At 49.7% G+C, this 27704-nt stretch overlaps 1 protein-coding gene across 1 annotated transcript in view; it reads left to right on the top strand.

The window, feature by feature from the left end:
- Window positions 1–27704, top strand: part of sptbn5 (spectrin, beta, non-erythrocytic 5) — a 183033-nt gene that overhangs the window by 5112 nt on the left and 150217 nt on the right. The window contains exons 2-9 of the mRNA XM_078406114.1: window positions 2048–2215; window positions 4422–4538; window positions 7638–7795; window positions 10151–10379; window positions 12601–13232; window positions 16013–16151; window positions 21013–21245; window positions 24595–24748. Of these exons, the coding sequence (XP_078262240.1) occupies window positions 2048–2215; window positions 4422–4538; window positions 7638–7795; window positions 10151–10379; window positions 12601–13232; window positions 16013–16151; window positions 21013–21245; window positions 24595–24748 (1830 nt within the window). The remainder of the gene's footprint in view (window positions 1–2047; window positions 2216–4421; window positions 4539–7637; window positions 7796–10150; window positions 10380–12600; window positions 13233–16012; window positions 16152–21012; window positions 21246–24594; window positions 24749–27704) is intronic.

Here is a 27704-nt window from a genome sequence, read left to right as displayed (position 1 = left end):
ATCCAGTCAACAGAAAGACAATACATGATTACAAATAGAACCATTTACAGTGTACAGATACAGTACATGATAAGGGAATAACGTTTGGTGCAAGGTAAAGCCAGCAACGTTCAATCAAGGCTAGTCCAAGGATCACCAATGAGGTAGACAGTAGTTCAGCACTGCTCTCTGGTTGTGGTAGGATGGTTCAGTTGCCCGATAACACTGTCCCTGAATCTGGAGGTGTGCAGCTGGAACTGTAAAATGGCACCAAAATAGCACCTCCTGCACCTCGACTCAGTGGGCTGTTCTGTGCAGACTATACTGACCAGAGTGATTGTGTCTATGTACTGGGATAGCCTTGCTGAGCTGTGTGCAATAAAAAACAAACCCATTGAGTACCATATCCGTGATGGGCTGGGCAATGTCCACCACTTTCTGCAACCTTCTTCATTATTGAGTGTTTGTATTTCTGAACCAGGCTGGGTTGCAATCAGTCAGTATCCTCTCTATGCTACACCCATAGATGTTTGATGAAGGACTCAGTCGTGTGCCAAATCTCCTCAAACCTCTGAGGAAACCTCTAAAGAGTAAAGGGGGAGGGGGGGGGGGAAGGTGGGACCTCATTGAAAATACAGAATAGTGAAAGGCTTGGATAGAGTGGATGTGGAGAGGATGTTTCAACTAGTGGGAGAGTCTTGGACTAGAGGTCACAGCCTCAGAATTAAAGGGCGTTCTTTTAGGAAGGAGAGAGCTAGATAGAGCTCTTAAGGATAGCGGAGTCAGGGGGTATGGGGAGAAGGCAGGAACGGGGTACCGATTGAGAATGATCAGCCATGATATTGAATGGCGGTGCTGGTTTGAGGGGCCGAATGGCCTCCTCCTGCACCTATTGTCTATTGTCTATTGAGATGAGGAGGAATGTCTTTAGTCAGAGGGTGGTAACTCTTTAGCATCTACAGTTCATTCCGACACGCCACCAAGCTTAATCTGCTCAAGATTTACGTCTACATCTTGTACATGATTAATGAAATGTTGGCATTCCATACTGGGAAAAAAAATAGAAAGCTAAAGATAGGTTTAGATTCTTAGGACTCTAAAATTTGATCATATCTTTCTGCTCATTTTAGAATGTGAAGAGAAAAAGACATTCAGCACCTTGAGTCTTTATTACTTTTCAGGTCGAGACGGTGAGAAGAGTTTAAAGGGATGACTGGAATCCATGACAGATGGGAAGTTTGGGAGTGATGGGAAGAGATTAAACATAGAAACATAGAAAATAGGTGCAGGAGGAGGCCATTTGGTCCTTCGAGCCAGCACCGCCATTCATTGTGATCAGGGCTGATCATCCACAATCAGTAACCCGTGCCTGCCTTCTCCCCATATCCCTTGATTCCACCAGCCCCCAGAGCTCTATCGAACTCTCTCTTAAATTCATCCAGTGATTTGGCCTCCACTGCCCTCTGTGGCAAAGAATTCCACAAATTCACAACTCTCTGGGTGAAAAAGTTCCTTCTCACCTCAGTTTTAAATGGCCTCCCCTTTATTCTAAGACTGTGGCCCCTGGTTCTGGACTCCCCCAACATTGGGAACATTTTTCCTGCATCTAGCTTGTCCTGTCCTTTTACAATTTTATATGTTTCTATAAAATCCCCTCCCATCCTTCTAAACTCCAGTGAATACAAGCCTAGTATTTTCAATCTTTCCTCATATAACAGTCCCGCCATCCCAGGGATCAATCTTGTGAACCTACGCTGCACTGCCTCAATTACAAGGATGTCCTTCCTCAAATTAGGAGACCAAAACTGTACACAATATGCCAGATGTGGTCTTACCAGGGCCCTATACAACTGCAGAAGAACCTCTTTACTCTTATACTGAAATCATCTTGTTCTAAAGATTATATGGATTGCCCTGAGTTCAGGGATGACAATGTCATATAAAATCTCTGATGTAATTTTTGGGGAAAATTTACAGTGACTTGGTAATGTTGGGTTTATATTCAATCGTTTTGTATCTTAGCTTTTAGGTTTTTGATTTTCTATTGCTTTGTCTGTATTTGATCCAGGCGAAGATTTTCGTGAATGATTTGTACATTGAGCTGAAAGATGGAATCATCCTCATTACCCTACTGGAATTCATCTCGGGAGAGAAACTAAAGAGACCCAACAGAGGGAGAATGAGAGTTCACTACCTGGAGAACAACAGCATTGCCATTGCCTTTTTGAGAACCAAGGTAAACATATAACATAACATAACATAACATAACAACACTTTATTGTCACTCGGCACAACACCGAGCGAAATTTCAGCAGTCACACCAAAAAAAGAAAAGAACACAGGACACCCGACCCCAACACAAACATCCATCACAGTGACTCCAAACAACCCCTCACTGTGATGGAGGCAACAAAACTTCCCCTCTCCTCCCCCCGCACCCACGGACAGACAGCTCGACCCCTACCGAGGCAACCGACACGCACAGCCCCCGCAAGGGGATGGAAGGCCCCGTGGCCGAGCCGCACCGGGCACCGAAACGTCCCGCGGCCGCACCGGGCGATGTTAAGTCCAGCGGCCGAGCCGCACCGGGCACCGAAGCGTCCCGCGGCCGAGCCGCACCGGGCACTGAAACGTCCCGCAGCCGAGCCACGCCGGCGATGTTAGGTCCCACAGCCGAGCCGCACCGGGCACTGAAACGTCCCGCAGCCGAGCCGCACCGGGCACTGAAACGTCCCGCGGCCGAGCCGTGCCGGGCACTGAAACGTCCCGCGGCCGAGCCGCACCGGGCACTGAAATGTCCCACGGCCGAGCCGCACCGGGCACTGAAACGTCCCGCGGCCGAGCCGCGCCGGGCACTGAAACGTCCCGCGGCTGAGCCGCGCCGGCGATGTTAAGTCCCGATGTAGAGTGTGTGTAGGAAGGGACTGCAGATGCTGGCTTACACCGAAGATAGACACAAAATGCTGGTGTAACTCAGCGGGACAGGCAGCGTCTCTGGAGAGGAGTCGGTGACGTTTCAGGTCGAGACCCTTCTTCAGATTGTATACTTCGTTGTCACCTTCCCCTCAGCTAACAATGAACCATTCTTCATAGTCTCGACCCGAAACGTCACCCATTCCTTCTCTCCTGAGATGCTGCCTGACCTGCTGAGTTACTCCAGCATTTTGTGAATAAATACCTTCATTTTCCATGATCATCCATCCCATTTGACCTGTGTTTTCACACCTTACCCTTCCATATCTCGATGTCTCCCTCTCCCCTGACTTTCAGTCTGAAGAAGGGCCTCGACCCAAAATGTCACCCATTCCTTCTCTCCAGAGTTGCTGCCTGGCCTGTTGAGTTACTCCAGTATTTTGTGTCTATATACAATATAGAGTTCAGATAAGAAAATCGACTGTGAAAATCAGTTTACTTGCATGAAATTATATCTAATAAGGAAAAGCATTTGATTATTATTACTGTGAATCCCTGAGACACAATGTTTCTAAAGGTCTTCCCCTCGACATGGTGTATGTTCAGAGTCCTAAGTTGAGGAAAGTTGTAAGGGTCAAGATCTGGGCAGTCACGGTGGTGCAGCGGTAGAGTTGCTGCCTTACAGCGAATAAAACGCCGGAGACCCGGGTTCCATCCCCACTACGGGTGCTGCTGCTGCATCCACCTTAAAGAAGTATGGTGCCTTTAAAGTACAAGGCGGCACGGTGGCACAGCGGTAGAGTTGCTGCCTTACAGCGAATGCAGTGCCGGAGACTCAGGTTCGATCCCGACTACGGGCGCCGTCTGTACGGAGTTTGTACGTTCTCCCCGTGACCTGCGTGGGTTTTCTCCGAGACCTTCGGTTTCCTCCCACACTCCAAAGACACAGGTTTGTAGGTTAATTGGCTGGGCAAATGTAAAAATTGTCCCTTGTGGGTGTAGGATAGTGTTAATGTGCGGGGATCGCTGGTCGGCGCGGACCCGGTGGGCCGAAAGGGCCTGTTTTCGCGCTGTATCTCTAAACTAAACTAAACTAAATCATTTCCTGAAAGAGTGGTGATAGAAACCTGTATCCCAACAAGACGCAAGACTGACAAGTATATGGACTGTAAGATTTTTTTTTTTAGAGATACAGTGCGGAAACGGGCCCTTCGGCCCACCGGGTCCGCGCCGCCCAGCGATCCCCGCACATTAACACTATCCTACACACACTAGGGACAATTTTTTTATACATTTACCCAGTCAATTAACCTACATACCTGTATGTCTTTGGAGTGTGGGAGGAAACCGAAGATCTCGGAGAAAACCCACGCAGGTCACGGGGAGAACGTACAAACTCCGTACAGACTCCGTACAGGTGGGAAGTGCATTCATCTGAATGGATTTAATGTTGCTGGAATTGTTGCTGGGATGTTATGTATGAGCATCAACCCAGGGTATTGAAATCATGTTGTCTCCCCTGTGCACAGATAAACGTGAAACTGATTGGACCTGAAAATGTTGTGGATGGTGACCGCACCCTGATCTTGGGTCTGATCTGGATGATCATTCTCCGCTTCCAAATTGCCTCCATCACAGTTGAAGAGGTAAGGCAAAACTGCCCCACTTTAGTTTTATTTTGGTTTGTTTAGTTTGGAGGTACAGCGTGGAAACAGGCCCTATGGCCCTCCGAGTCCACACCGACCACCAGCGATCCTTGCACATTAACACTATCCTACACACACTAGGGACAATTTTGTTACATTTATAACCAAGCCAATTAACCTACAAACCTGCACGTCTTTGGAGTGTGGGAGGAAACCGAAGATCTGGGAGAAAACCCACGGAGGGATCGTACAAACTCCGTACAGACAGCACCCGTACTCAGGATCAAACCCGGGTCTCTGGCCCTGGAAGGCAGTAGCTCTACCGCTGCACCACCGTGGTCTGATGGTCTGATGGTCTGATGTAGGATCTGCAAACTCCACCCTTCTTAATCCTAATTTTCTTAAAGTGTTTATGAAACACAAATGCCATATTTGCTGCCCTGTCAGATGTTTGGTGGGAAAGTTGAAGGCAGCCTCTCTGGAAGTGTCTGGAAGAAAGCACACTGGCGTCTCTACTTAGAAGGCTCAGGAGGTTCGGCATGTCCCCTACAACTCTCACCATCTTCTACAGATGCACCACAGAAAGCATTTTATCAGGATGCATCACAGCTTGGTTTGGGAACAGCTCCATCCAAGACCGCGAGAAATTGCAGCGAATTGTCGATGCAGCCCAGACCATCACACAAACCAACCTATTTATTCACAAAATGCTGGAGTAACTCAGCAGGTCAGGCAGCATCTCGGGAGAGAAGGAATGGGTGACGTTTCGGGTCGAGACCCTTCTTCAGACTGATGTCAGGGGGGTGGGACACAGGAAGGATATAGGTGGAGACAGGAAGACAGAGTGAGATCTGGGAAGGGGGAGGGGAAGAGAGGGACAGAGGAACTATCTAAAGTTGGAGAAGTCGATGTTCATACCACTGGGCTGCAAACTGCCCAGGCGAAATATGAGGTGCTGTTCCTCCAATTTCCAGTGGGCCTCACTATGGCACTGGAGGAGGCCCATGACAGAAAGGTCAGACTGGGAATGGGAGGGGGAGTTGAAGTGCTCGGCCACCGGGAGATCAGTTTGGTTAATGCGGACCGAGCGCAGGTGTTCAGCGAAGTGATCGCCGAGCCTGCGCTTGGTTTCGCCGATGTAAATAAGTTGACATCTAGAGCAGCGGATGCAATAGATGAGGTTGGAGGAGGTGCAGGTGAATCTTTGTCTCACCTGGAAAGACTGTTTGGGTCCTTGGATGGAGTTGAGGGGGGAGGTAAAGGGACAGGTGTTGCATCTCGTGCGGTTGCAAGGGAAAGTGCCCGGGGTTGGGGTGGTTTGGGTAGGAAGGGACGAGTGGACCAGGGAGTTACGGAGGGAACGGTCTCTGCGGAACGCAGAGAGGGGAGGGGATGGGAAGATATGGCCAGTGGTGGGGTCCCGTTGTAGGTGACGGAAATGTTGGTGGATGATATGTTGGATCCGCTCGCTGGTGGGGTGGAAGGTGAGAACGAGGGGGATTCTGTCCTTGTTGCGAGTGGGGGGAGGGGGAGCAAGAGCGGAGCTGCGGGATGTAGAAGAGACCCTAGTGAGAGCCTCATCTATAATGGAGGAGGGGAAGCCCCGTTTCCTAAAGAATGAGGACATCTCTGATGCCCTAGTGTGAAACACCTCATCCCGGGCGCAGATGCGGCGTAGACGGAGGAATTGGGAGTAGGGGATGGACTTTTTGCAGGGGACCGGGTGGGAAGAAGTGTAGTCCAGATAGCTGTGCGAGTCAGTGGGTATATAGTAAATGTCCGTCACTAGTCTGTCTCCTGTGATGGAGATGGTGAGGTCCAGAAACGGGAGGGAGATGTCAGAGATAGTCCAGGTATATTTAAGGGCAGGATGGAAATTGGAGGTGAAGTGTATGAAGTCAGTGAGTTCTCCATGGGTACAAGAGGTAGCACCAATGCAGTCGTCGATGTAGCGGAGGTAGAGTTCGGGGATGGGGCCAGTGTACGTCTGGAACAGGGATTGTTCAACGTACCCGACAAAGAGGCAGGCGTAGCTAGGCCCCATGCGAGTGCCCATAGCTACGCCTCTGGTTTGGAGGAAGTGGGAGGAGTCAAAGGAGAAGTTGTTGAGGGTAAGAACCAGCTCTGCTAGGCAGAGGAGAGTGTTGGTCGATGGGGATTGGCTGGTTCTACGGTCGAGGAAGAACCGGAGGGCTTCGAGACCATCCTTGTGGGGGATGGAAGTGTAGAGTGACTGGACATCCATGGTGAAGATGAGGGAGTGGGGGCCTGGGAACCGAAAGTTATCGAGGAGATGGAGAGCGTGTGAGGTGTCTTGGACGTAAGTGGGGAGGGATTTAACCAGGGGGGATAGGATGGAGTCGAGGTAGGTAGAGATAAGTTCGGTGGGGCATGAGCAGGCAGAGACAATGGGTCTGCCGGGACAGTTCTGTTTATGGATTTTGGGTAGGAGGTAGAATCGGGCCGTGCGGGGCTGGGGAACTATGAGATTGGAGGCACTGAGGGGTAGATCGCCGGATATGATGAGGTCCGTGATGGCACAAACCAACCTCCCTTCCACTGACTCCATTTATACCTCACGCTGCCTCGGCAAGGCCAGCAGCATAATCAAGGACGAGTCACACCCTGGCCACTCCCTCTTCTCCCTTCTCCCAACGGGCAAAAGGTATAGAAGTGTGAAAACACACACCTCCAGATTCATGGACTGTTTCTTCCCAGCTGTTATCAGGCAACTGAATCATCCTACCACAACTAGAGAACAGTCCTGAACTACTATCTACCTTATTGGTGACCCTCGGACTATCCTTGATCGGATTTTGCTGGCTTTACCTTGCACTAAATGGCTCGATTGTAATCATGTATTGTCTTTCTGCTGACTGGACAAAAGATTTTCACGGTACCTCGGTACACGTGACAATCAACTAAACTGTAATTGTAGGTTTACCAGAAACAAGACGCTGATAGGGTAGAAGTGAAAAGATATTCCATCTGCAAGCAAAGTTCCAAGCTCATGATTGTGAAAATGAGAGGGGTGGGGGGGTCACTTGTCAAACTGGAACATATTAATTGGTCTGTTCACGTGCCAACCCCCTGTTCTAGGATGAGTGTGTGGCCACCAGTGCCAAATGTTCTGCCAAGGAGGCTTTGCTGATTTGGTGCCAACGAAAGACTGACGGATATGAAAATGTTGACGTACGGAACTTCTCGTCGAGCTGGAATGACGGACTGGCCTTCAATGCAATTATTCATTCCCACAGGTAGGCTCGGACATGGTAGTTATTGAAACCTGGAAGTCATTTACTCTGCAGAAACATATTGGCTTTTCCTTGTGCATCATTGCTGATGGATATAATTTAAGCCATCGCACTGTCTAGAGATATGATGGGATGGGATAATCACAATTAGCCGCTGTATCCACTACATGTAAAGGTTAGCTGGAGCTCTGACTTCACTACCTCTTGATCGTGGCTGCTGGATTTGGCGTCGATAGATCCCATGGTTGAATTGATACCACAAAGAGCGATCAAATTCTTACATCTGAAATGTACTGGCTGCCCAAGGCTCTCGAAGTGGACCGCTACATCTGTATTGCCCCAACCAAAGTCTGTGTACTCAGTCACCTGTATAACGCTGAGCTGAGTACCATAGTTCGAGATACCAATACTGACTCAACCATCTTCTTCCCACCCTTTTCCCGTAAAGACTCTATCCCCCTACTCCCAATTCCTCCGTCTACGCCGCATCTGCGCCCAGGATGAGGTGTTTCATACCAGGGCATCGGAGATGTCCTCATTCTTTAGGAAACGGGGCTTCACCTCTACCATTATAGATGAGGCTCTCACTAGGGTCTCCTCCATATCCCGCAGCTCCGCTCTTGCTCCCCCTCCTCCATTTCATTACAAGGACAGAATCCCCCTTGTCCTCACTTTCCACCCCATCAGCCGTCGCATACAACACATAATCCTCCAACATTTTCAACACCTCCAACGCGATCCCACTACTGACCACATCTTCCCATCTCCACCCCTTTCTGCTTTCTGCAGAGAACATTCCCTCCAAAACTCCCTGGTCAACTCGTCCCTTCCCACCCAAACTACCCCCTCCCCAGGTGCTTTCCCCTGCAACCGCAGGAGATGCAACACATGTCCATTTTCCTCCCCCTCGACTCCATCCAAGGACCCCAACAGTCTTTCCAGGTGAGGCAGAGGTTCACCTGCACCTCCTCCAATCTCATCTACTGTATCCGCTGTTCCAGGTGTCAACCTCTATACATCGGTGAGACCAAGCGCAGGCTCAGTGAATGCTTCGCTGAACACCTCCGCTCAGTCCGTCTTAACGGACCTGATCTCCCGGTGGCTCAGCACTTTAACTCCCCCTCCCATTCCCAATCTGACCTTTCTGTCCTGGGCCTCCTCCATTGTCAGAGTGAGGCCCAGCGTACATTGGAGGAACAGCACCTCATATTTCGCTTGGGTAGTTTACACCCCAGCGGTATCAACATTGACTTCTCTAACATCAGATATTCCCTGCTTTCCCTCTCTATCCCCCTTCTCCTTCCCAGTTCTCCCACTTGTCTTCCTGTCTCCACCTATATCCTTCCTTTGTCCCACCCCCTCCCCTGACATCAGTCTGAACAAGAGTCTCGACCCGAAACGTCACCCATTCCTTCTCTCCCGAGATGCTGCCTGACCCGCTGAGTTACTCCAGCATTTTGTGTCTGCCCTGACTCAACCATGGATGTACAAGGACATTGTTGACGCCACATTTGGTTCAGTTTTGGTCACCCTTGTATAGAAGAGGTTGTTAAGCTGGAAAGGGTGCGTCTCTGGGGGGAAGGAATGCGTGGCGTTTCGAGTCGAGACCCTTGCCTTCTCTCCAGAGATGCTGCCTGTCCTGCCGGAAGTTTGTGTCTAAAAATGGCCACTTGGAATAGTTAGCAGAGACCAGCTGATTTTGTACACAGCATGAAGGTATTTATTTCACAAAATGCTGGAGTAACTCAGCAGGTCAGGCAGCATCTCAGGAGAGAAGGAATGGGTGACGTTTCGGGTCGAGACCCTTCTTCAGTCTCAGTTTCTAGTTTTGAAACTTCCTTTCACCTCACTCATACTGTTACTTTGATCATCAGGAGCCAATCTTTCACAACACACACTCGTCCACATCCACTCCATCTGAGCCTTTCACTCCATTGCCTGTCACTGTCACTCGAAGCACATTAACACAAAGCATCTATTCACAAAATGCTGGAGTAACTCAGCAGGTCAGGCAGCATCTCAGGAGAGAAGGAATGGGTGACGTTTCGGGTCGAGACCCTTCTTCTCGACCCGAAACGTCACCCACTCCATCTCTCCTGAGATGCTGCCTGACCTGCTGAGTTACTCCAGCATTTTGTGAATAAATACCTTCGATTTGTACCAGCACCTGCAGTTATTTTCTTCCACTTCTTGTGCACAGCATGAATCAGTAGATTGAGAGCTGCAATGGTCAATAAGAGAAAAACACCTGAGGATGACTTAAGGATGAAAATTTCACTTTGAACTTGAGGAGTCCATGCTTATTGACGAGTTGAGCAGATCCATTACGTGCTTAAAATTTCTTGGTATAATCTGCAGACATGATCTGGTGGACTACAAGACCCTGAAACCAACCAACCCACTGCATAACCTGAATAAAGCCTTCAACGTTGCGGAGAAAGCACTGGGCATTCACAAGCTCCTCGATGCAGAGGACGTTGCTGTCCCTCATCCAGACGAGAAGTCCATTATGACCTATGTCTCTCAGTATTACCACCACTTCTCCAAAATGCACCAAGGCCATACTGGACAGAAGAGAATTATAAAGGTAGGCCAAATAATCCTATAATGTAAATAGCTGTTAACAGTATTTCATTTCAACAGGAAGCCTTCATTTGAATATTGCCGACCCTATTGAAGCATCCCTTCTGGAGTAGGTCATAATCGTACTTTATTGGCCAAGCATGTTTCGCAACATGCGAGGAATTCCATTTGCCATACAGTCATACCAATAAAAAGCAACAGAGCCATTTAGAACGGAGATGAGGAAAAACTTTTTCAGTCAGAGAGTTGTGAATCTGTGGAATTCTCTGCCTCAGAAGGCAGTGGAGGCCAATTCTCTGAATGCATTCAAGAGAGAGCTAGATAGAGCTCTTAAGGATAGCGGAGTCAGGGGGTATGGGGAGAAGGCAGGAACGGGGTACTGATTGAGAATGATCAGCCATGATCACATTGAATGGCGGTGCTGGCTCGAAGGGCCGAATAGCCTCCTCCTGCACCTATTGTCTATTGTCTATAGAACCCGCATTGGACCTTTCACTGCCCGGAGGGGCCTGAAATAGGCCGCGGTATTTTCTCCGCCCGGCGGGAGCTTCAATGTCGGGAGCCACGACCGCCCCGACGTGCAGCGGCGGCGTCTTCGCCCGCCCCGTGTGGGTCGGCACGCTGCGGACCTTTCACCGTCCGGCGCGGCCTGGAACGTGGCAACTTCAACAGCCTGACCGCGGGAGAAGACGGCAGGGGAAGAGAAAAGACATTCTGGCCTTCCATCACAGTGAGGAGGGGACTGGAGGAGACTCACTGTGACGAATGTTTCTTTTGTTTTGTATGTGTTGGTTTGTGATTGGGTGTGTAATTGTTTATTTTTATTGCTCTGTTGCTGGACTGTGGGTGGCCTTTCATTTCACTGCACATCTTGTATGTGTATGTGACAAATAAACTTGACTAGACTTGAAAATACATTTCAACACGAGCATCCACCACAGCGACTCCTCCACATTCCTCACTGTGATGGAAGGCGGAAAAAAGTCCATTCTCTCCCTTCTTTGTCCTCCGATGGTCGGGGGCTTCGAGCCCTCCGTTGACGGGACCATCTTGACTCCCGTAACCGGCGGTCGGGCTTTCCTCGTCGGGGCGATCAAGCATCGGGGGGTGGATCTCAGTATTTTATTTCGTATTTTATTTCAACAGGAAGCCTTCATTTATACCATTGTATATTGCTGCCCCTGTTGAAGCATCTTTTTCTAGAGTAGATAAAATTGAAAAGGACTCTGAGTGCTGAAGAAACTCAGCGGGTCAGGCAGCATCACTGGTGAACATTGGTGGGCAACGTTTCGGCTTGTTTCAGTTCATAGATTGATTGTCTTTGAAGGGGCGGGGGGAATCTGGAAATGCAGGCCAAAGCGTGGCAGGTGATAGGTGAAAGCAGCCGATGTTTTCTTTGAAAGTCCGACGGTTGGACAAAGGCCAGAGATTTATTTCCAGTGGCGTGTACGTCCTTGGATGTTGAGCCCTTCTAAAGTCCACATTCAGCTCCTTAGTTTTAGTGACATTCAAGAGGAGACTATTGTCCTGACACCAGAGTGCCAGATCAGCCACCTCCTCCCGGTAGGCCTTCTCATCGTTGTTGGAGATCCGGCCCACCACCACAGTGTCATCAGCAAACTTGACGATGGAGTTTGAGCTGAACCTGGCCCCACAGTCATGTGTGTACAGGGAGTACAGTAGGGGGCTAAGGACGGAACCCTGGGGGGGGGTCCTATGTTCAGGGTGAGGGGGCTAGATGTATGTTCCCCCATCTTGACCACTTGGGGCCTGGTAGTGAGAAAGTCCAGGACCCAGGCACACAGAGGGGTGCTAAGCCCCAGTTCCAGCAGCTTCTCAGCCGGTCTGCTGGGGACTATGGTGTTGAAATCTGTGGAGGCCAAGTCAATGGATACTTTTAAGGCAGAGATAGACAAATTCTTGATTAGATCGGGTGTCAAGGGTTATGGGGAGAGGGCAGGAAAATGGGATTAGGAGGCAGAGATCAGCAATGATTGAATGGCGGTGGAATCCATGGGCCGAATTCTACTGCGGTAACTTGTGAATGTGAAAATATATTGAATTTTCTATGTAATTCTCTGGAGATTCCCAACCTGATAAATGAACAGCCTCGACGGTCCATGATGGGTCCCATTTGAGCTGATGACTCCTGGTCTCCCCCCGATGATGAATGTAATCACGCATGGTTTAATTTGAGACAATTTTGGCTTCTCTTCCGTGCACAGATTGTGGATCTCCTGCAGGAGATTGAAGCTCTCAAACGTGAGTATCAGACGCTGGTGTCAGATCTGCTCGACTGGATCAGAGAAAAGACCAGGGAGTTGAATGACCGGCGTTTCCCTAACTCGCTGAGCGGCATGCAGAGACTGATGGCAGACTTCAAAGTTTACCGCACTGTGGTGAAACCGCCCAAGTACCAGGAGCGGGGGATCATCGAGGCTCAGCTCTTCAACATCAGGACAAGACAAAGAGCCAATAACATGCGGCAGTACGTGCCCCCAGAGGGGAAGGCGCTGAGTGACATTGAGAGGCTCTGGAGCCGCCTGGAGAAGTCGGAGTCGGCGCGGGAGAAGGCGCTGCAGCGGGAGATGCTGAGGCTGGAGCGTCTGGAGCAGCTGGTGCAGAGGTTCCAGAAGAAGGCCATGCTGAGGGAGTCGTACCTCAGCCAGATGAGAGCGGTGCTCGGCAAGCAGACCGTCTACGCGGAGTCCACGCAGGAGGCCGAGGCTGCCACCAAGAGGCTGGAGGCCATCACTACAGATGTGCTTGCCATGGGGCAGCGGTTTAAGGACCTGGTCGAAATGGGTCAGGTCATCGAGAGAGAGAATTACCACGGCAGGGCTGAGATAGTGAAGAGGTAAGATTGAGTTACTTCAGCTGTGGTTTGCCATAGCCAATCATCCAACCAGATACCTTTGTCCTCCGTTTCTATCTCAAATGCAGAACCAGCCAGTTTCCCCTCTGTGAACACTTGCCTCTGCTTAATGGAGCTGGTCCTTTTTTTTAGAGATACAGCGCGGAAACAGGCCCTTCGGCCCACCGAGTCCCCGCCGCCCAGCGATCCCCGCACATTAACACTATCCTACACACACTAGGGACAATTTCTACATTTTACCCTGTCAATTAACCTACATACCTGTACGTCTTTGGAGTGTGGGAGGAAACCGAAGATCTCGGAGAAACCCCACGCAGGTCACGGGGAGAACGTACAAACGGCGCCCGTAGTCAGGATCGAACCCGAGTCTCCGGCGCTGCATTTGCTGTAAGGCAGCAACTCTACCGCTGCGCCACCGTGCCGCCCTCTCATTCTCAACTCTCAACTCTCACTCTCAACAACTTCTCCTTCGACTCATCCCACTTCCTCCAAATCATAGGCATAGCTATGGGCACCCATATGGGCCTCAGCTATGCCTGCCTCTTTGCAGGGTACGTCCAACAATCCCTGTTCCAGGCGTACACTGGCCCTATCCCTCAACTCTATCTCTGCCACCTTCTGCACCCATGCAGAACTCATGGACTTCATTAACTTCACCACCAATTTTCATCCTGCACTAAAAATTCACTTCAATACCTCCCTCCCCTTTCTTGATCTCACCGCCTCTACCACAGGGGAAAGACTATTGGCTGATGTCTATTACAGACCTACTGATTCCCACAGCTATGTAGACTACAATTGGCTATATTTAAGAGGGAGTTAGATGTGGCCCTTGTGGCTAAAGGGATCAGGGTATGGAGAGAAGGCAGGTACGGGATACTGAGTTGGATGATCAGCCATGATCATATTGAATGGCGGCGTAGGCTCGAAGGGCCGAATGGCCTACTCCTGCACCTATTTTCTATGTTTCTATGTTTCTAATTCTTCCCACCCTGCCTCCTGTGAAGCTCTATCGCCTATTCCCAATTCCTTTGTCTCCGCCACATTTGCACCCAAGGCGAGATGTTCCATGCCAGGACATCCAAGATGTCCTCGTTCTTTAGGGAATGGGGGTCCCCTCTTCTATCACAGTTGAGGCCCTCACTCGTGTCTCCTCGGTATCCCGTAGTCCCGCCCTTGCTCCCCCTCCCCCCAGTCGCAACAGAGTCCCCTAGTCCTCACCTTTCACCCCATCAGCCGTCGCACACAACACATCATCCTCCGACATTTTCGCCACCTCCAATGGGATCCCACCACTAGCCACATCTATCCATCTCCACCCCTTTCCGCCTTCCGCAGAGACCGTTCCCTCCGCAACTCCCTGGTCAACTCATCCCTTCCCACCCAAACCACCCCCTCCCCAGGTACTTTCCCCAGCATCTGCAGGAGATGCAACACCTGTCCCTATACCTCCTCGCTCCACTCCGTCCATGGACCCCGACTGACCTATCAAGTGAGGCAGAGGTTCACCTGCACCTCCTCCAACCTCATCTACTGTATCCGCTGTTCTCAGTGTGGACTCGTATCAAACGCAGGCTCGGCAATCATTTCGCTCAGTCTGCCTTGGCCCATGTGATCTCTGAGTTGCCAAACAGTTGAACGCCCCCTCCCATTCCTCTCCTGACCTTTCTGTCATGGGCCTCCTTCATTGTCAGAGTGAGGCTATCACAAATTGGTGGAACAGCACTTCATATTTTGCCTGTGCAGTTTAAAACCCAGCAGATTGAACATTGATCTCTCTAATTTCAAGTAACCCTTACTTTCCCTCTCTCCCTCCCCAACGCTGGTTATCCTGCTAGTTTCCCCTTTGTTATCTCCTCTTCCACAGCCAACAATGGACCATTGTGGGCTCCACCTTTCCTGAGTCATCGGTGCCTGCACTGATTGGTTCTGTACCATTTCATGCCTCTAGTCACCCTCGCTCCTGACTGTCAACCCGAAGAAGGGTCTCAACCCAAAACGTCACCTATTCCTTCCCTCCAGGGATGCTGCCTGACCCGCTAAGTTATTCCAGCAATCTGTGTCTATCTTTGTAGGCTTGGCTTGTATACACTGGAATTTAGAAGGATGAGAGGAGATCTTATCGAAACGTATAAGATTATTACAGGGTTGGACACGTTAGAGGCAGGAAACATGTTCCCAATGTTGGGGGAGTCCAGAACAAGGGGCTACAGTTTAAGAATAAGGGGTAGGCCATTTAGAACAGAGACGAGGAAAAACTTTTTCAGTCAGAGAGTTGTGAATCTGTGGAATTCTCTGCCTACAGAAGGCAGTGGAGGCCAATTCTCTGAATACATTCAAGAGAGAGCTAGATAGAGCTCTTAAGGATAGCGGAGTCAGGGGGTATGGGGAGAAGGCAGGAACGGGGTACTGATTGAGAATGATCAGCCATGATCACATTGAATGACGGTGCTGGCTCGAAGGGCCGAATGGCCTCCTCCTGCACCTATTGTCTATTGTCTATTGGTGTAAACTGGCATCTGCAGTTCCTTCCACTCGGGGACTGAGTGGGTTTAGAGGTATCTTTTCAGTTTCCAGGAGAGTTGGGCACTGGGCTGGGCTGAGGCGAGGGAGGTTGTGTGTTCATTGGGTCAGACAACATTTTTTCAGGAGAAGATGTGTGCCCCCCCCTCCCCCCCCCCCCCCCCCCCCCCAAGGACAAGTGGAAAGGAGAGGCAACGTGGATGTCAGCTTAGCAATTGAAACCTTTTGTTTTTCTACAGACAGCAGGTTGTTGAAGCTTGCTGGCAAGATCTCCTCCGAGAACTGACTAAATGTAGAGAATGCCTGAAGAAGGTATCGGCTGCACTCTCTCTAATCCAAGATATAGACACCATATATCAAGAACTCATCACTCTTCGGGTAAGATTTGGCATTCAGCTGCTACAAAGGAGAGCCTCTGAATATTAAATAGAAATGGGCAATTTGTCCATTGCATTGCTTACACTAATCTAGGTCCCATCTGTATAAGAAAATAACTGCAGATGCTGGTACAAATCGAAGGTATTTATTCACAAAATGCTGGAGTAACTCAGCAGGTCAGGCAGCATCTCAGGAGAGAAGGAATGGGTGACCTTTTGGGTCGAGACCCTTCTTCTGAAGAAGGGTCTCGACCCGAAACGTCACCCATTCCCTCTCTCCTGAGATGCTGCCTGACCTGCTGAGTTACTCCAGCATTTTGTGAATAAATACCTTCGATAGGTCCCATCTGTATGTCTCCCTGAAATGTGAAAAGGCAGTGATAGACAAATATAACACTGAACCACATACTCTATCATTACTTGGCAGCTGGTAAAGAAATAAGTTTTAAACATTTAATCTTTGCATGCCTCTTTGTCAACATCCCCTCACTAACAATGATCTATTCTACATTTTCCTTGAACTTCGTCCCCTTTGATCTGTCGTTTTCACACCTTACCCTTCCATATCTCCATGTCTCCACTCTCGGTCTGAAGAAGGGTCTCGACCCAAAACGTCACCCATCCCTTCTCTCCAAGAGATGCTGCCTGTCCCGCTGAGTTCCTCCAGCATTTTGCGTCTATCTTCGGTGTAAACCAGCATCTGCAGTTCCCTCCTGCACAGTTTTAAGCCATGTCTTGAAGAACAAGAAGGTGGAGATTGAAGGAGATAATCAGTGTGTGCAGCCAAGGCGACAGGAGGTACGGTGACAGTGATGAAAATTGGAGATGGGAATTATTAGAAACGGTGAGGCACAGCTTTCAGAGGATTGTAGTCGTGGCTGATACTATATACAGTAACTGGAGCTATTGAGGGAGCTCTGATTCACAAATCACTCCGACCTCCAACCAGAATATTAGAAGCAGCACGGTGGTGTAGCGGTAGAGTTGCTGCCTTACAGCGCCAGAGACCCGGGTTCCATCCTGACTATTAGTGACTGACATTTACTATAAACCCACCGACTCGCACAGCTATCTGGACTACACTTCTTCCCACCCGGTCCCCTGAAAAAAGTCTATCCCCTACTCCCAATTCCCCCGTCTACGCCGCATCTGCGCCCGGGATGAGGTGTTTCACACTAGGGCGTCAGAGATGTCCTCATTCTTCAGGAAACGGGGCCTCCCCTCCTCCATTATAGATGAGGCTCTCACTAGGGTCTCTTCTACATCCCGCAGCTCCGCTCTTGCTCCCCCTCCCCCCACTCGCAACAAGGACAGAATCCTCCTCGTTCTCACCTTCCACCCCACCAGCCAGCGGATCCAACATATCATCAACACCAACATTTCCGTCACCTACAACCGGACCCCACCACTGGCCACATCTTCCCATCCCCTCCCCTCTCTGCGTTCCGCAGAGACCGTTCCCTCCGTAACTCCCTGGTCCACTCGTCCCTTCCTACCCAAACCACCCCATCCCCGGGCACTTTCCCCTGCAACCGCACGAGATGCAACACCTGTCCCTTTACCTCCCCCATCAACTCCATCCAAGGACCCAAACAGTCTTTCCAGGTGAGACAGAGGTTCACCTGCACCTCCTCCAACCTCATCTATTGTATCCACTGTTCTAGACGTCAACTTCTTTACATCGGCGAAACCAAACGCAGGCTCGGCGATCGTTTCGCTCAATACCTGCGCTCAGTCCGCCTCAACCAAACTGATCTCCCGGTGGCCGAGCACTTCAACTCCCCCTCCCACTCCCAGTCTGACCTTTCTGTCATGGGCCTCCTCCAGTGCCATAGTGAGGCCCACCGGAAATTGGAGGAACAGCACCTCATATTTCGCCTGGGCAGTTTGCAGCCCAGCGGTATGAACATTGACTTCTCCAACTTTAGATAGTTCCTCTGTCCCTCTCTTCCCCTCTGTTCCCCTTCCCAGACCTCCCTCTATCTTCCTGTCTCCACCTATATCCTTCCTTTGTCCCGCCCCCCTGACATCAGTCTGAAGAAGGGTCTCGACCCGAAACGTCACCCATTCCTTCTCTCCTGAGATGCTGCCTGACCTGCTGAATTACTCCAGCATTTTGTGAATGAATACCTTCGATTTGTACCAGCATCTGCAGTTATCTTCTTACATTACTCTGACTACGGGTGCTGTCTGTACGGAATTTGTACGTGCACCCCATGACCTGTGTGGATCTCTGATTTCCTCCCACACTCCAAAGACGTACAGGTTTGTAGGCTAATTGCCTTGACATCATTGTAAGTTGTCCCTAGTGTGTGTAGAATAGTGTTAGTGTGGCGGGGATCGCTGGTCGGGGGGGGGGGGGGGGTGGGGGGCAGTCTTAATAAAGTGGTGAAAATTACTTACAAAAAACAGGAATACAGAATTGACAATACAATCTGATCAACCAGATATTATTATTCAGCTCGAAGAGACAAGTGGCCTATTCTTGCTCTGAATTTGTTTGTTCATTTGAGGGGTTTTAGGGAACGACTAGACCAAGTGGACCCGTTGGGCCCAAACCTCTCCTGCATTAGTGCAGCACCCTCTCCTCCCCTCCTCCCCTCCCCTCTCCCCCTCCCCCTCCCCTCTCCCCCCCTTCCTCCCTTCCCCCTCCTCCCTTCCTCCCTTCCCCCTCCTCCCTACCCTCGCCCCTCCCTCCTCCCTCCTTCCCCCTCCCCTCCCCTCCCCCTCCCTTCTCCCCTCCCCCCCACCTTCCTCCTCTCCCCTCCTACTTCCCCTCCCCTCCTACTCCCCCCTCCCTCCTACTCCCCCCTCCCTCCTACTCCCCCCTCCCTCCTACTTCCCCTCCCCTCCTACTCCCCCCTCCCTCCTACTCCCCCCTCCCTCCTACTCCCCCCTCCCTCCTACTCCCCCCTCCCTCCTACTCCCCCCTCCCTCCTACTCCCCCCTCCCTCCTCCCCTCCCTCCTACTCCCCCCTCCCTCTCTCCTCCCCCTCCCCTTCTCCCCCCACTCTATCCCCCTTAACCCCCTTATCCTCCTCCCTCCCCCCTCCCTCCCTAGGAGATAGATTTAAACTTAAAAATGTGAATAACTTAAAAAATATAACACCGATTTCAATGAAACGTCTTCCATTAGCACCAAAGGGACGACGGTGAGTAAGGTGGGCCTAAAATTGTCGCGCTATCGCGCACCGTTTTGGCTGTAGTTCAGGAACAAACAAACAAACAAACAAATGTGAGTTCTAGTATATAGATAAAAGGCTGTGAATTCAGAGGAAAACGATAAAATGTGGTAAAAATGACAAGTCCGCCACACTTAAACAAATGTTGTTCCACCAAGGCAGGCAGAAGTATTAAATTCTACAGCTCCATTAAAACTCCCGATCCTGCCTTGGGCACTCCACTAATAAACTTTGGATATCTTTTGACATCAGTGATTTAGGGATAGCAAGTTCTTTGGAAGACAATTCATACATTGGCATTTATTTCAATGCGCGTGCATTTTAAGAATAAGCCAGTCTTGTTGTAATTTGGTTTACCCACTTCGACAGTACCAGGGTTCTGGTTAGAAGCAAAGTCACACTTGTATTTGGAGGATTTATTCACAAAATGCTAGAGTAACTCAGCAGGTCGGGCAGCATCTCAGGAGAGAAGGAATGGGTGACGTTTCAGGTCGAGACCCTTCTTCAGACTGAAGAAGGACACAGATTAGTGACAGTCATCCACTATAAGCCCACTGACTCGCACAGCTATCTGGACTTAAGCTCTACGACCTTGTAATTGGAGGAAGTGTAATCGATTCCAGAAAATAAGAAGATTCTTTACAGGGGAGAAGGTTCAGATAATTCTATTGTTTAGAAAATTGAGGAGTGTTCTCGTGGAAACATATAACATGGTTAGGAGTTGTTTCCATAACCCCACCTTCATCAACCTCCATTGTCACCTCCTCAAAAAACTCAATTCAAGAAGAAATGTCTTCAGGGTTGTAGATCTTTAGAATCTTCTAACGTAATTGGATGTTCAACAATTTAGTAAATTCAAGCCTGATAACAATACATTTTTAGACACACTGGAAATTAAGAAATGCACAAGGTAGATAGGAAATTGCTTAGTGACAAGATGAGGTGTACAAAGTCATGAGAGGTATAGATCGGGTAGATGTACAGAGTCTTTTACCCAGAGTCGGGGAATCGAGGACCAGAGGACATAGGTTCAAGGTGAAGGGGAAAAGATTTAATAGGAATCTGAGGGGTAACTTTTTCACACAGAGGGTGGTGGGTGTATGGAACAAGCTGCCAGAGGAGGTAGTTGAGGCTGGGACTATCCCATCGTTTAAGAAACAGTTGAACAGGTACATGGATAGGACAGGTTTGGAGGGTTCAAGAGAGAGCTAGATAGAGCTCTTAAGGATAGCAGAGTCAGGGGGTATGGGGAGAAGGCAGGAACAGGGTACTGATTGAGAATGATCAGCCATGATCACATTGAATGGCGGTGCTGGCTCGAAGGGCCGAATGGCCTCCTCCTGCACCTATTGTCTATTGTCTATTGTTATGGACCAAGCGCAGGCGTGGGACTAGGGTAGTTGGGACATTGTTGGCCGGTGTGGGCGAGTTGGGCTGAAGGGCCTGTTTCCACACTGTATCACTCTATGACTCTGAGTCTATGAGCCACAAACTTATTGGATAGGCTCATCATCTTATTTTCAAGCTGGAGGCAAGAAGTAAGGGAGAAAGGTAATTCAAAATAGAGAGGATTTCGCTGTAAGGCAGCAGCGAATATGTTAACATTGTGATAATATTATTAAAAAACTCCAGTGGTTCAATGATCACTTCTATTCCATGCCTCTACCTTCACCTCGACAGTCCCTGGTGTGTTCAGATGATCACGGCAAACACCTCTTTGATGTAGTGGACCTGGCGCAGAAACACAACCTGGTCGTGTCTCAGATCTCGTCTCACGGAGAGACCCTGAAGCACATAAACCATAGAGCTGACGATCTCAGGAGGTTCAGCGAACTCAGGACTGACGTTGTCAAGAGGAAACTGAAGGCACTCAATGATCTCTACAGCAATCTCCTGGAATGCAGCAGAGCCAGGTTAGTCAGCACCCAGGTGAAAACACTGCAAGTGTCAAGGCCGGCGTAAGCCTTGTTGGTCTGTTTCGTCTCCTAGTTGGAAAAGACCTACATCAAACAAATGTTCCCAGCTCTGAGAAACCATCTCAGAATTATAGTCTAGTGTAATACAGCACCGAAACAGGCCCTTCAGCCCAGCTTGTCCATCTTCATCAAGGTGCCCCATCTAAGATTGTCCCCTTTACCTGCATTTGGCCCATGTCCCACTCAACCTTTCCTATTGACGTACCTGTACAAATGTTTCTTAAAATTAGATTTTTAGATTTAGAGATACAGCGCGGAAACAGGCCCGTCGGCCCATCGAGTCCGTGCCGCCCAGTGATCCCCGCACATTAACACTATCCTACACACACTAGGGACAATTTTTACATATTACCCAGTCAATTAACCTACATACCTGTACGTCTTTGACATATACCCTGACTGATTTGTATACACTGGAATTTAGAAGGATGAGGGGGGATCTTATTGAAACATATAAGATAATTAGGGGATTGGACACAGTAGAGGCAGGAAACATGTTCCCAATGTTGGGGGAGTCCAGAACAAGGGGCCACAGTTTAAGAATAAGGGGTAGGCCATTTAGAACAGAGATGAGGAAGAACTTTTTCAGTCAGAGAGTGGTGAAGGTGTGGAATTCTCTGCCTCAGAAGGCAGTGGAGGCCAGTTCGTTGGATGCTTTCAAGAGAGAGCTGGATAGAGCTCAAGGATAGCGGAGTGAGGGGGTATGGGGAGAAGGCAGGAACGGGGTACTGATTGAGAGTGATCAGCCATGATCGCATTGAATGGCGGTGCTGGCTCGAAGGGCTGAATGGCCTCCTCCTGCACCTATTGTCTATTGTCTATTGTCTATTGATGAAAGCCAATTGTCAAAATGTTGTTATTATGCCTGCCTCAACTACTTTCTCTGGCAGCCCATTCCGTGTACCCATAAATGTTGCCCCTCAGGTTCCCATTCATTCTTTCCCCTCTCACCTTAACCCTTTGGGGTGACACAGTGGTGCAGCGGTGGAATCGCTGTCTTCCAGCGCCAGGGACCCAGGTTCCATCCTGACTGCAGGTGCTGTCTGCGTGGAGTTAGTACCCTCTCCCTGTGACCACGTGGGTTTTCCCCGGGTGCTCCGGTTTCCTCCCACATTCCAAAGACGTGCAAGTTTGTAAGTCAGTTAGCTTCTGTAAATAGTCCCAAGCGTGTAGGATAGAACTAGTGTGCATGTGTTTGCAGGCCGGCAGAATCAGTGGGCCGAAGTGCCTGCTTCCACGTTGTGTCTCTCAACCAAACGCAACTAAACAATAACCTCCAGTTCTTGATCTCCCTACCCTGGGAAAAAGGCTCTGGGCATTCACCCTATCTTTTTCTCTCATGGTTTTACTCACCCCTCAGCCTCCTGCACCCCACGGGACACTGTCCTAGCCTGTCCTGGCTCTCCCTTCAGCTCGGGACCTCCATTCCTGGCAACATCCTCAGAAATCTTTCCCAAAGCAGGGCGACAAAAACTGAATATGAACACCCTAAGTGCGGCCTCACGAGTCTGAAGAAGGTCCCAACCTGAAACGTCACCTATCCATGTTCCCCAGTGATGCTGCCTGACCCACTGAGTTTATTCCACAGCCGATACCCTGACTGATGAAGGCCAATTGTCAAAAGCCTTCTTCACCTCCCTATCTCTGTGACGCCACTTTCAGGGAACTATATATTTGTACTCCTCGTTCCTTCTGATCTATAACGCTCCTCGAAGCCCCACCATTCATATTTGTTTAGTTTAGTTCAGAGATACAGCGCGGAAACAGGCCCTTCGGCCCACCGAGTCCGCGCCGACCAGCGATCCCCGCACATTAACACTATCCTACACACACTTGCACCGAGCCAATTAACCTACAAACCTGTACGTCTTTGGGGTGGGAGGAAATCAAAGATCTCGGAGAAAGCTCAGGCGGTCACGGGGAGAATGTACAAACCCTGTACAGATGGCGCCCGTAGTCGGGATCGAACCTGGGTCTCTGGCGCTGCACTCACTGTAAGGCAGCAACTCTACCGCTGCGCCACCGTGACGTCCATGCATTGCGAAGGTCCTTCCCAAAATGCAACACCTCACACGTATCTGAATTAAACTCCATTAACAATTCCTGGGTCCGTTTGCCCAGCTGATCATGATCCAGACGCTATTCTTGATAACCATCTTCAGTGTCTATGATACCAACTATTTTAGTGCCATTGGCAAACTTACAAATCTTGCCTCGTGCATTCTCATCCAAGTCATTGATGTAGATGACAAACGGCAATGGACTAGTACTCAGTAAAGTTACTAGCTTCTACTCGACCCGAGCTCATGGTGGCCAGGACTTGTTGTTATTGGCATCCATATCTTCTCGACCCACAGTCACAGAGATCAATGTTGCCGAGACTCACAGCAGGTATCTGCTTCAGTAGCTGCTGAGGTCTGTGGCCTTCAGGAGCCACAATTATCAGGACCTGCGGTGATCGGCGTTCACTGTTATTTGGTCCCACAGAAGGATTTATAGTGAAGGGAATTGTTTCTATAACCCACAGATATCCAGTACTTAGTAAGTGCCGAAGATAGACACAAATTGCTGGAGTAACTCAGCGGGGCAGGCAGCGTCTCTGGATAGAATGAGTGGGTGACATTTTGGGTCGAGAACCTTCTTCAGACTGAGAGTCGGGAGAGGGATGTGGAAGGGTAAGGTGTGAAAACGAGACATCAAAGGGGATGAGGTTCAAGGAAAATGTAGAACAGTTCATTGTTAGCTGGCGGAAGGTGACAACAAAGCAAATGATATTGACTTCTCTAACATCAAGTAACCCTTGCTTCCCCTCTCTCTCCAACCCTCCCCCATCCTAGTTTTCCAACCAGTCTGACTGTCCTGCTGAGTACATTTTAGCTTTGAATGCTCCATTGTCATCTTCCACTAGGTAACAATGATCTATTCTATATTTTCATTGAACTGCATCCCCTTTGATGTCTTGTTTTCACACCTTACACTTCCATATCTCTGTGTCTCCCTCTCTCCTGACTCTCAGTCCGAAGAAAGGTCTCGACCCGAAACGTCTCCCATTCCTTCTCTCCAGAGACGCTGCCTGTCCCGCTGAGTTACTCCAGCATTGGGTGTCTATCTTTGGTGTAAACCAGCATCTGCAGTGCCGTCCTCCTCCTCAGTAACTGCCATCAGTTCCTGGAATTCAGAGTGACCGGGACCTGTTCCCACAGATACCACCGCTCACCTTACAACGTTTCGTGGAGGCAGGGCCTGGGTCTTATTGACGCCAATTTCATTTCTCTTGCTGATCCAGACGTTGCAAACTGCAGCAGCGGCAGAACCTGTATGAGTTTTTCCGAGACTGTGAGGAGGAGGAGTCGTGGGTCTACGAGAGATGGCAGCTGGTGCGGACGGCCACCGTGGGACGAGACATTACCCAGATTGCCGTGTCAGCACAAAAGCACAAGGTAACCACCGGGATCCCATGGCCGGCACGGTGGTGCCGCGGTAGAGTTGCCGCCTTTGCAGCGAATGCAGCGCCGGAGACCCGGGTTCCCTCCCGACTACGGGCGCCGTCTGTACGGAGTTTGTACGTTCTCCCCGTGACCTGCGTGGGTTTTCTCCGAGATCTTCGGGTTTCCTCCCACACTCCAAAGACGTGCAGGTTTGTGGGTTAATTGGCTTGGTAAATGTAAACATTGTCCCTAGTGGGTGTAGGATAGTGTTAATGTGCGGGGATCACTGGTCGGTGCAGAAGGGCCTGTTTCCGAGCTGTATCCCTAAACTAAAGATGCGGATACCAAACGTCATATCACGATGTATGAGGCTGTTAGACACGTTAGAGGCGGGAAACATGTTCCCAATGTTGGGGGAGTCCAGAACAAGGGGCCACAGTTTAAGAATAAGGGGTAGGCCATTTAGAACGGAGATGAGGAAAAACTTTTTCAGTCAGAGAGTTGTGAATCTGTGGAATTCTCTGCCTCAGAAGGCAGTGGAGGCCAATTCTCTGAATGCATTCAAGAGAGAGCTAGACAGAGCTCTTAAGGATAGCGGTGTCAGGTGGTATGGGGAGAAGGCAGGAACGGGGTACTGATTGAGAATGATCAGCCATGATCACATTGAATGGCTGTGCTGGCTCGAAGGGCCGAATGGCCTCCTCCGCCATCTATTGTCTATTGTCTATGACGTACACGAATCTCAGAATGTGCAGCTGTGATGAGGTTGTTAATCGCACTGAGTACGCTTAATAGAGGGAATGTAGGAGTTAATGCCTTCGTCATAGATTGATACAGTGTGGAAACAGGCCCTTTGGCCCACCTCGCCCATAATGGCCAACATATCTCATCTACCCTAGTCCCACCTGTCTGCATTTGGCCCATATCCCTCTAAACCTGTCCAATCCATGTATCTGTCTTAACTGTTTCTTAAACGTTGCGTTAGTCCCAGCCTCAACTACCTCCTCTGGCAGCTCGTTCCATGCACCCACCACCCTTTGTGTGAAAAATGTACTCCTCAGAATCCTATGAAATCTTTTCCCCTTCACCTTGTGCCTATGTCCTACCCGATCCATTCCTATCATGACTTCATACACCTCTTTTAGATTCTCCTGCGCTCCAAGGAATAGAGTCCCAGCCTAATCAACCTCTCCCGGTAGCTCAGTCCCTCGAGTCCTGGCAACATCCTCGTAAATCTTCTCTGCACCCTTTCCAGCTCGACAACGTCTTTCCTATAAGATGGTGCCCAGAACTGAACGCAATACCCTAAATGTGGCCTCGCCGACATCCTGAATGTGAAATTAATGTGACACTAAAATCAGTCTGTGAATAGATGTGATCTTGCACCACCATCTCCTCAATGTGCAGTAGGTTTGGATACTGGAGCTCCACGTTCCCAGTGTGAAGTTAGTGGATGTGTTGGAGAAGCTCATGCCCTGAGATGTAATTGTAATTAATTTATTAGCCAAGTATGTAAAAACATACAAAGAATTTGATTTGCCATACAGTCGTACCAAAAAAGCACCAAGACCCACAACTACATAGAAATTAACATAAACATCCACCACAGCGCGGTGCGATGGAAGGCAATGACTTATTATCTTCTTCCCTCCTTTTCTCCCGCGGTCGGGGCAGTCGAACCATCCACAGTCGGGGTGATCGAAGCTCCCGCAGTTGCCGATCGAAGCTCCCATGTTGGGGCGATTGAAGCTCCTGTGGTTGGAGCTCCCGAAGTCAATCCCCAACCAATGGACCTCCAGCTCCACGGTGTTAAGTCCACCGGCTCCCGCGGTTGGAGCTCCCGAAGTCGATCCCCAGCAAAGGGACTGCCAGCTCCGTGACGTTAGGCCGCAGTGTGGACGGAGATACGACACGGGAAAAAGTCGCATCTCCGTCGAGGAAAGAGATTTTTTTAAAGTTTCCCCCACACCCCCCCACATAAAACAAAACTAAAGATACACTAAAACATCCATTTAACAACAGACTGAAAACAACAAAAGGATGAGACAGACAGTTGGCGAGGCCGCCATCGAGCGGCACCACCCGGTGGAATGCTGAGTGAATCTGATAGGTGATCTTGTGTGTAGAGTGCAGAGGGATGGGAATGGATGTGATGGTGTGACTGGTGCCCGAGAATGGAATGACCATTAGGTCATAAGGGATAGGAGTATAACTAGGCCATTTGGCCCATCGTCTACTCCGCCATTCAATCATGGCTGATCTATCTCTCCTTCCAAACCCCATTCTCCTGCCTTCTCCCCATAACCTCTGACACCCGTACTAATCAAGAATCCATCTTTCTCTGTCTTAAAAGTATCCATTGACTTGGCCTCCACAGCCTTCTGTGGCAAAGAATTCCACAGATTCACCACCCTCTGACTGAAGAAATTTCTCCTCATCTCCTTCCCAGAAGAATGTCCTTTAATTCTGAGGCTATAACTAGTCCCAGACTCTCCCACTGGTGGAAACATCCTCTCCACATCCACCCTATCCAAGCCTTTCACTATTCTGTACGTTTCAATGAGGTCCCCCCTCATTCTTCTAAACTCCAGCGAGTACAGGCCCATTGCCGACAAACGCTCATCATAGGTTAACCTACTCATTCCTGGCATGTTAGTTTCCCAGTGAACGGAGGGATTGTTTAGATCTTTAGAGATACAACGCGGAAACAGGCCCACCGGGTCCGCGCCGACCAGCAATCCCCGCACACTAACACTATCCCACACCCACTCGGGACAATGTTTACATTTACCAAGTCAATTAACATACAAACCTGTACGTCTTTGGAGTGTGGGAGGAAACCGAAGATCTCGGAGAAAACCCACGCAGGTCACGGGGAGAACGTGTAAACTCCGTACAGACAGCACCCATGGTCGGGATGGAACCCGCGTCTCCGGCGCTGCATTCGCTGTAAGGCAGCAACTCCACC

The sequence above is a fragment of the Rhinoraja longicauda genome, chromosome 10, assembly GCF_053455715.1.
Source record: "Rhinoraja longicauda isolate Sanriku21f chromosome 10, sRhiLon1.1, whole genome shotgun sequence".
Classification (NCBI taxonomy): Eukaryota; Metazoa; Chordata; class Chondrichthyes; order Rajiformes; family Arhynchobatidae; genus Rhinoraja; species Rhinoraja longicauda.
Note: the sequence above shows the minus strand (reverse complement) of the source record. Positions and strands in the feature narration are given on the sequence as shown.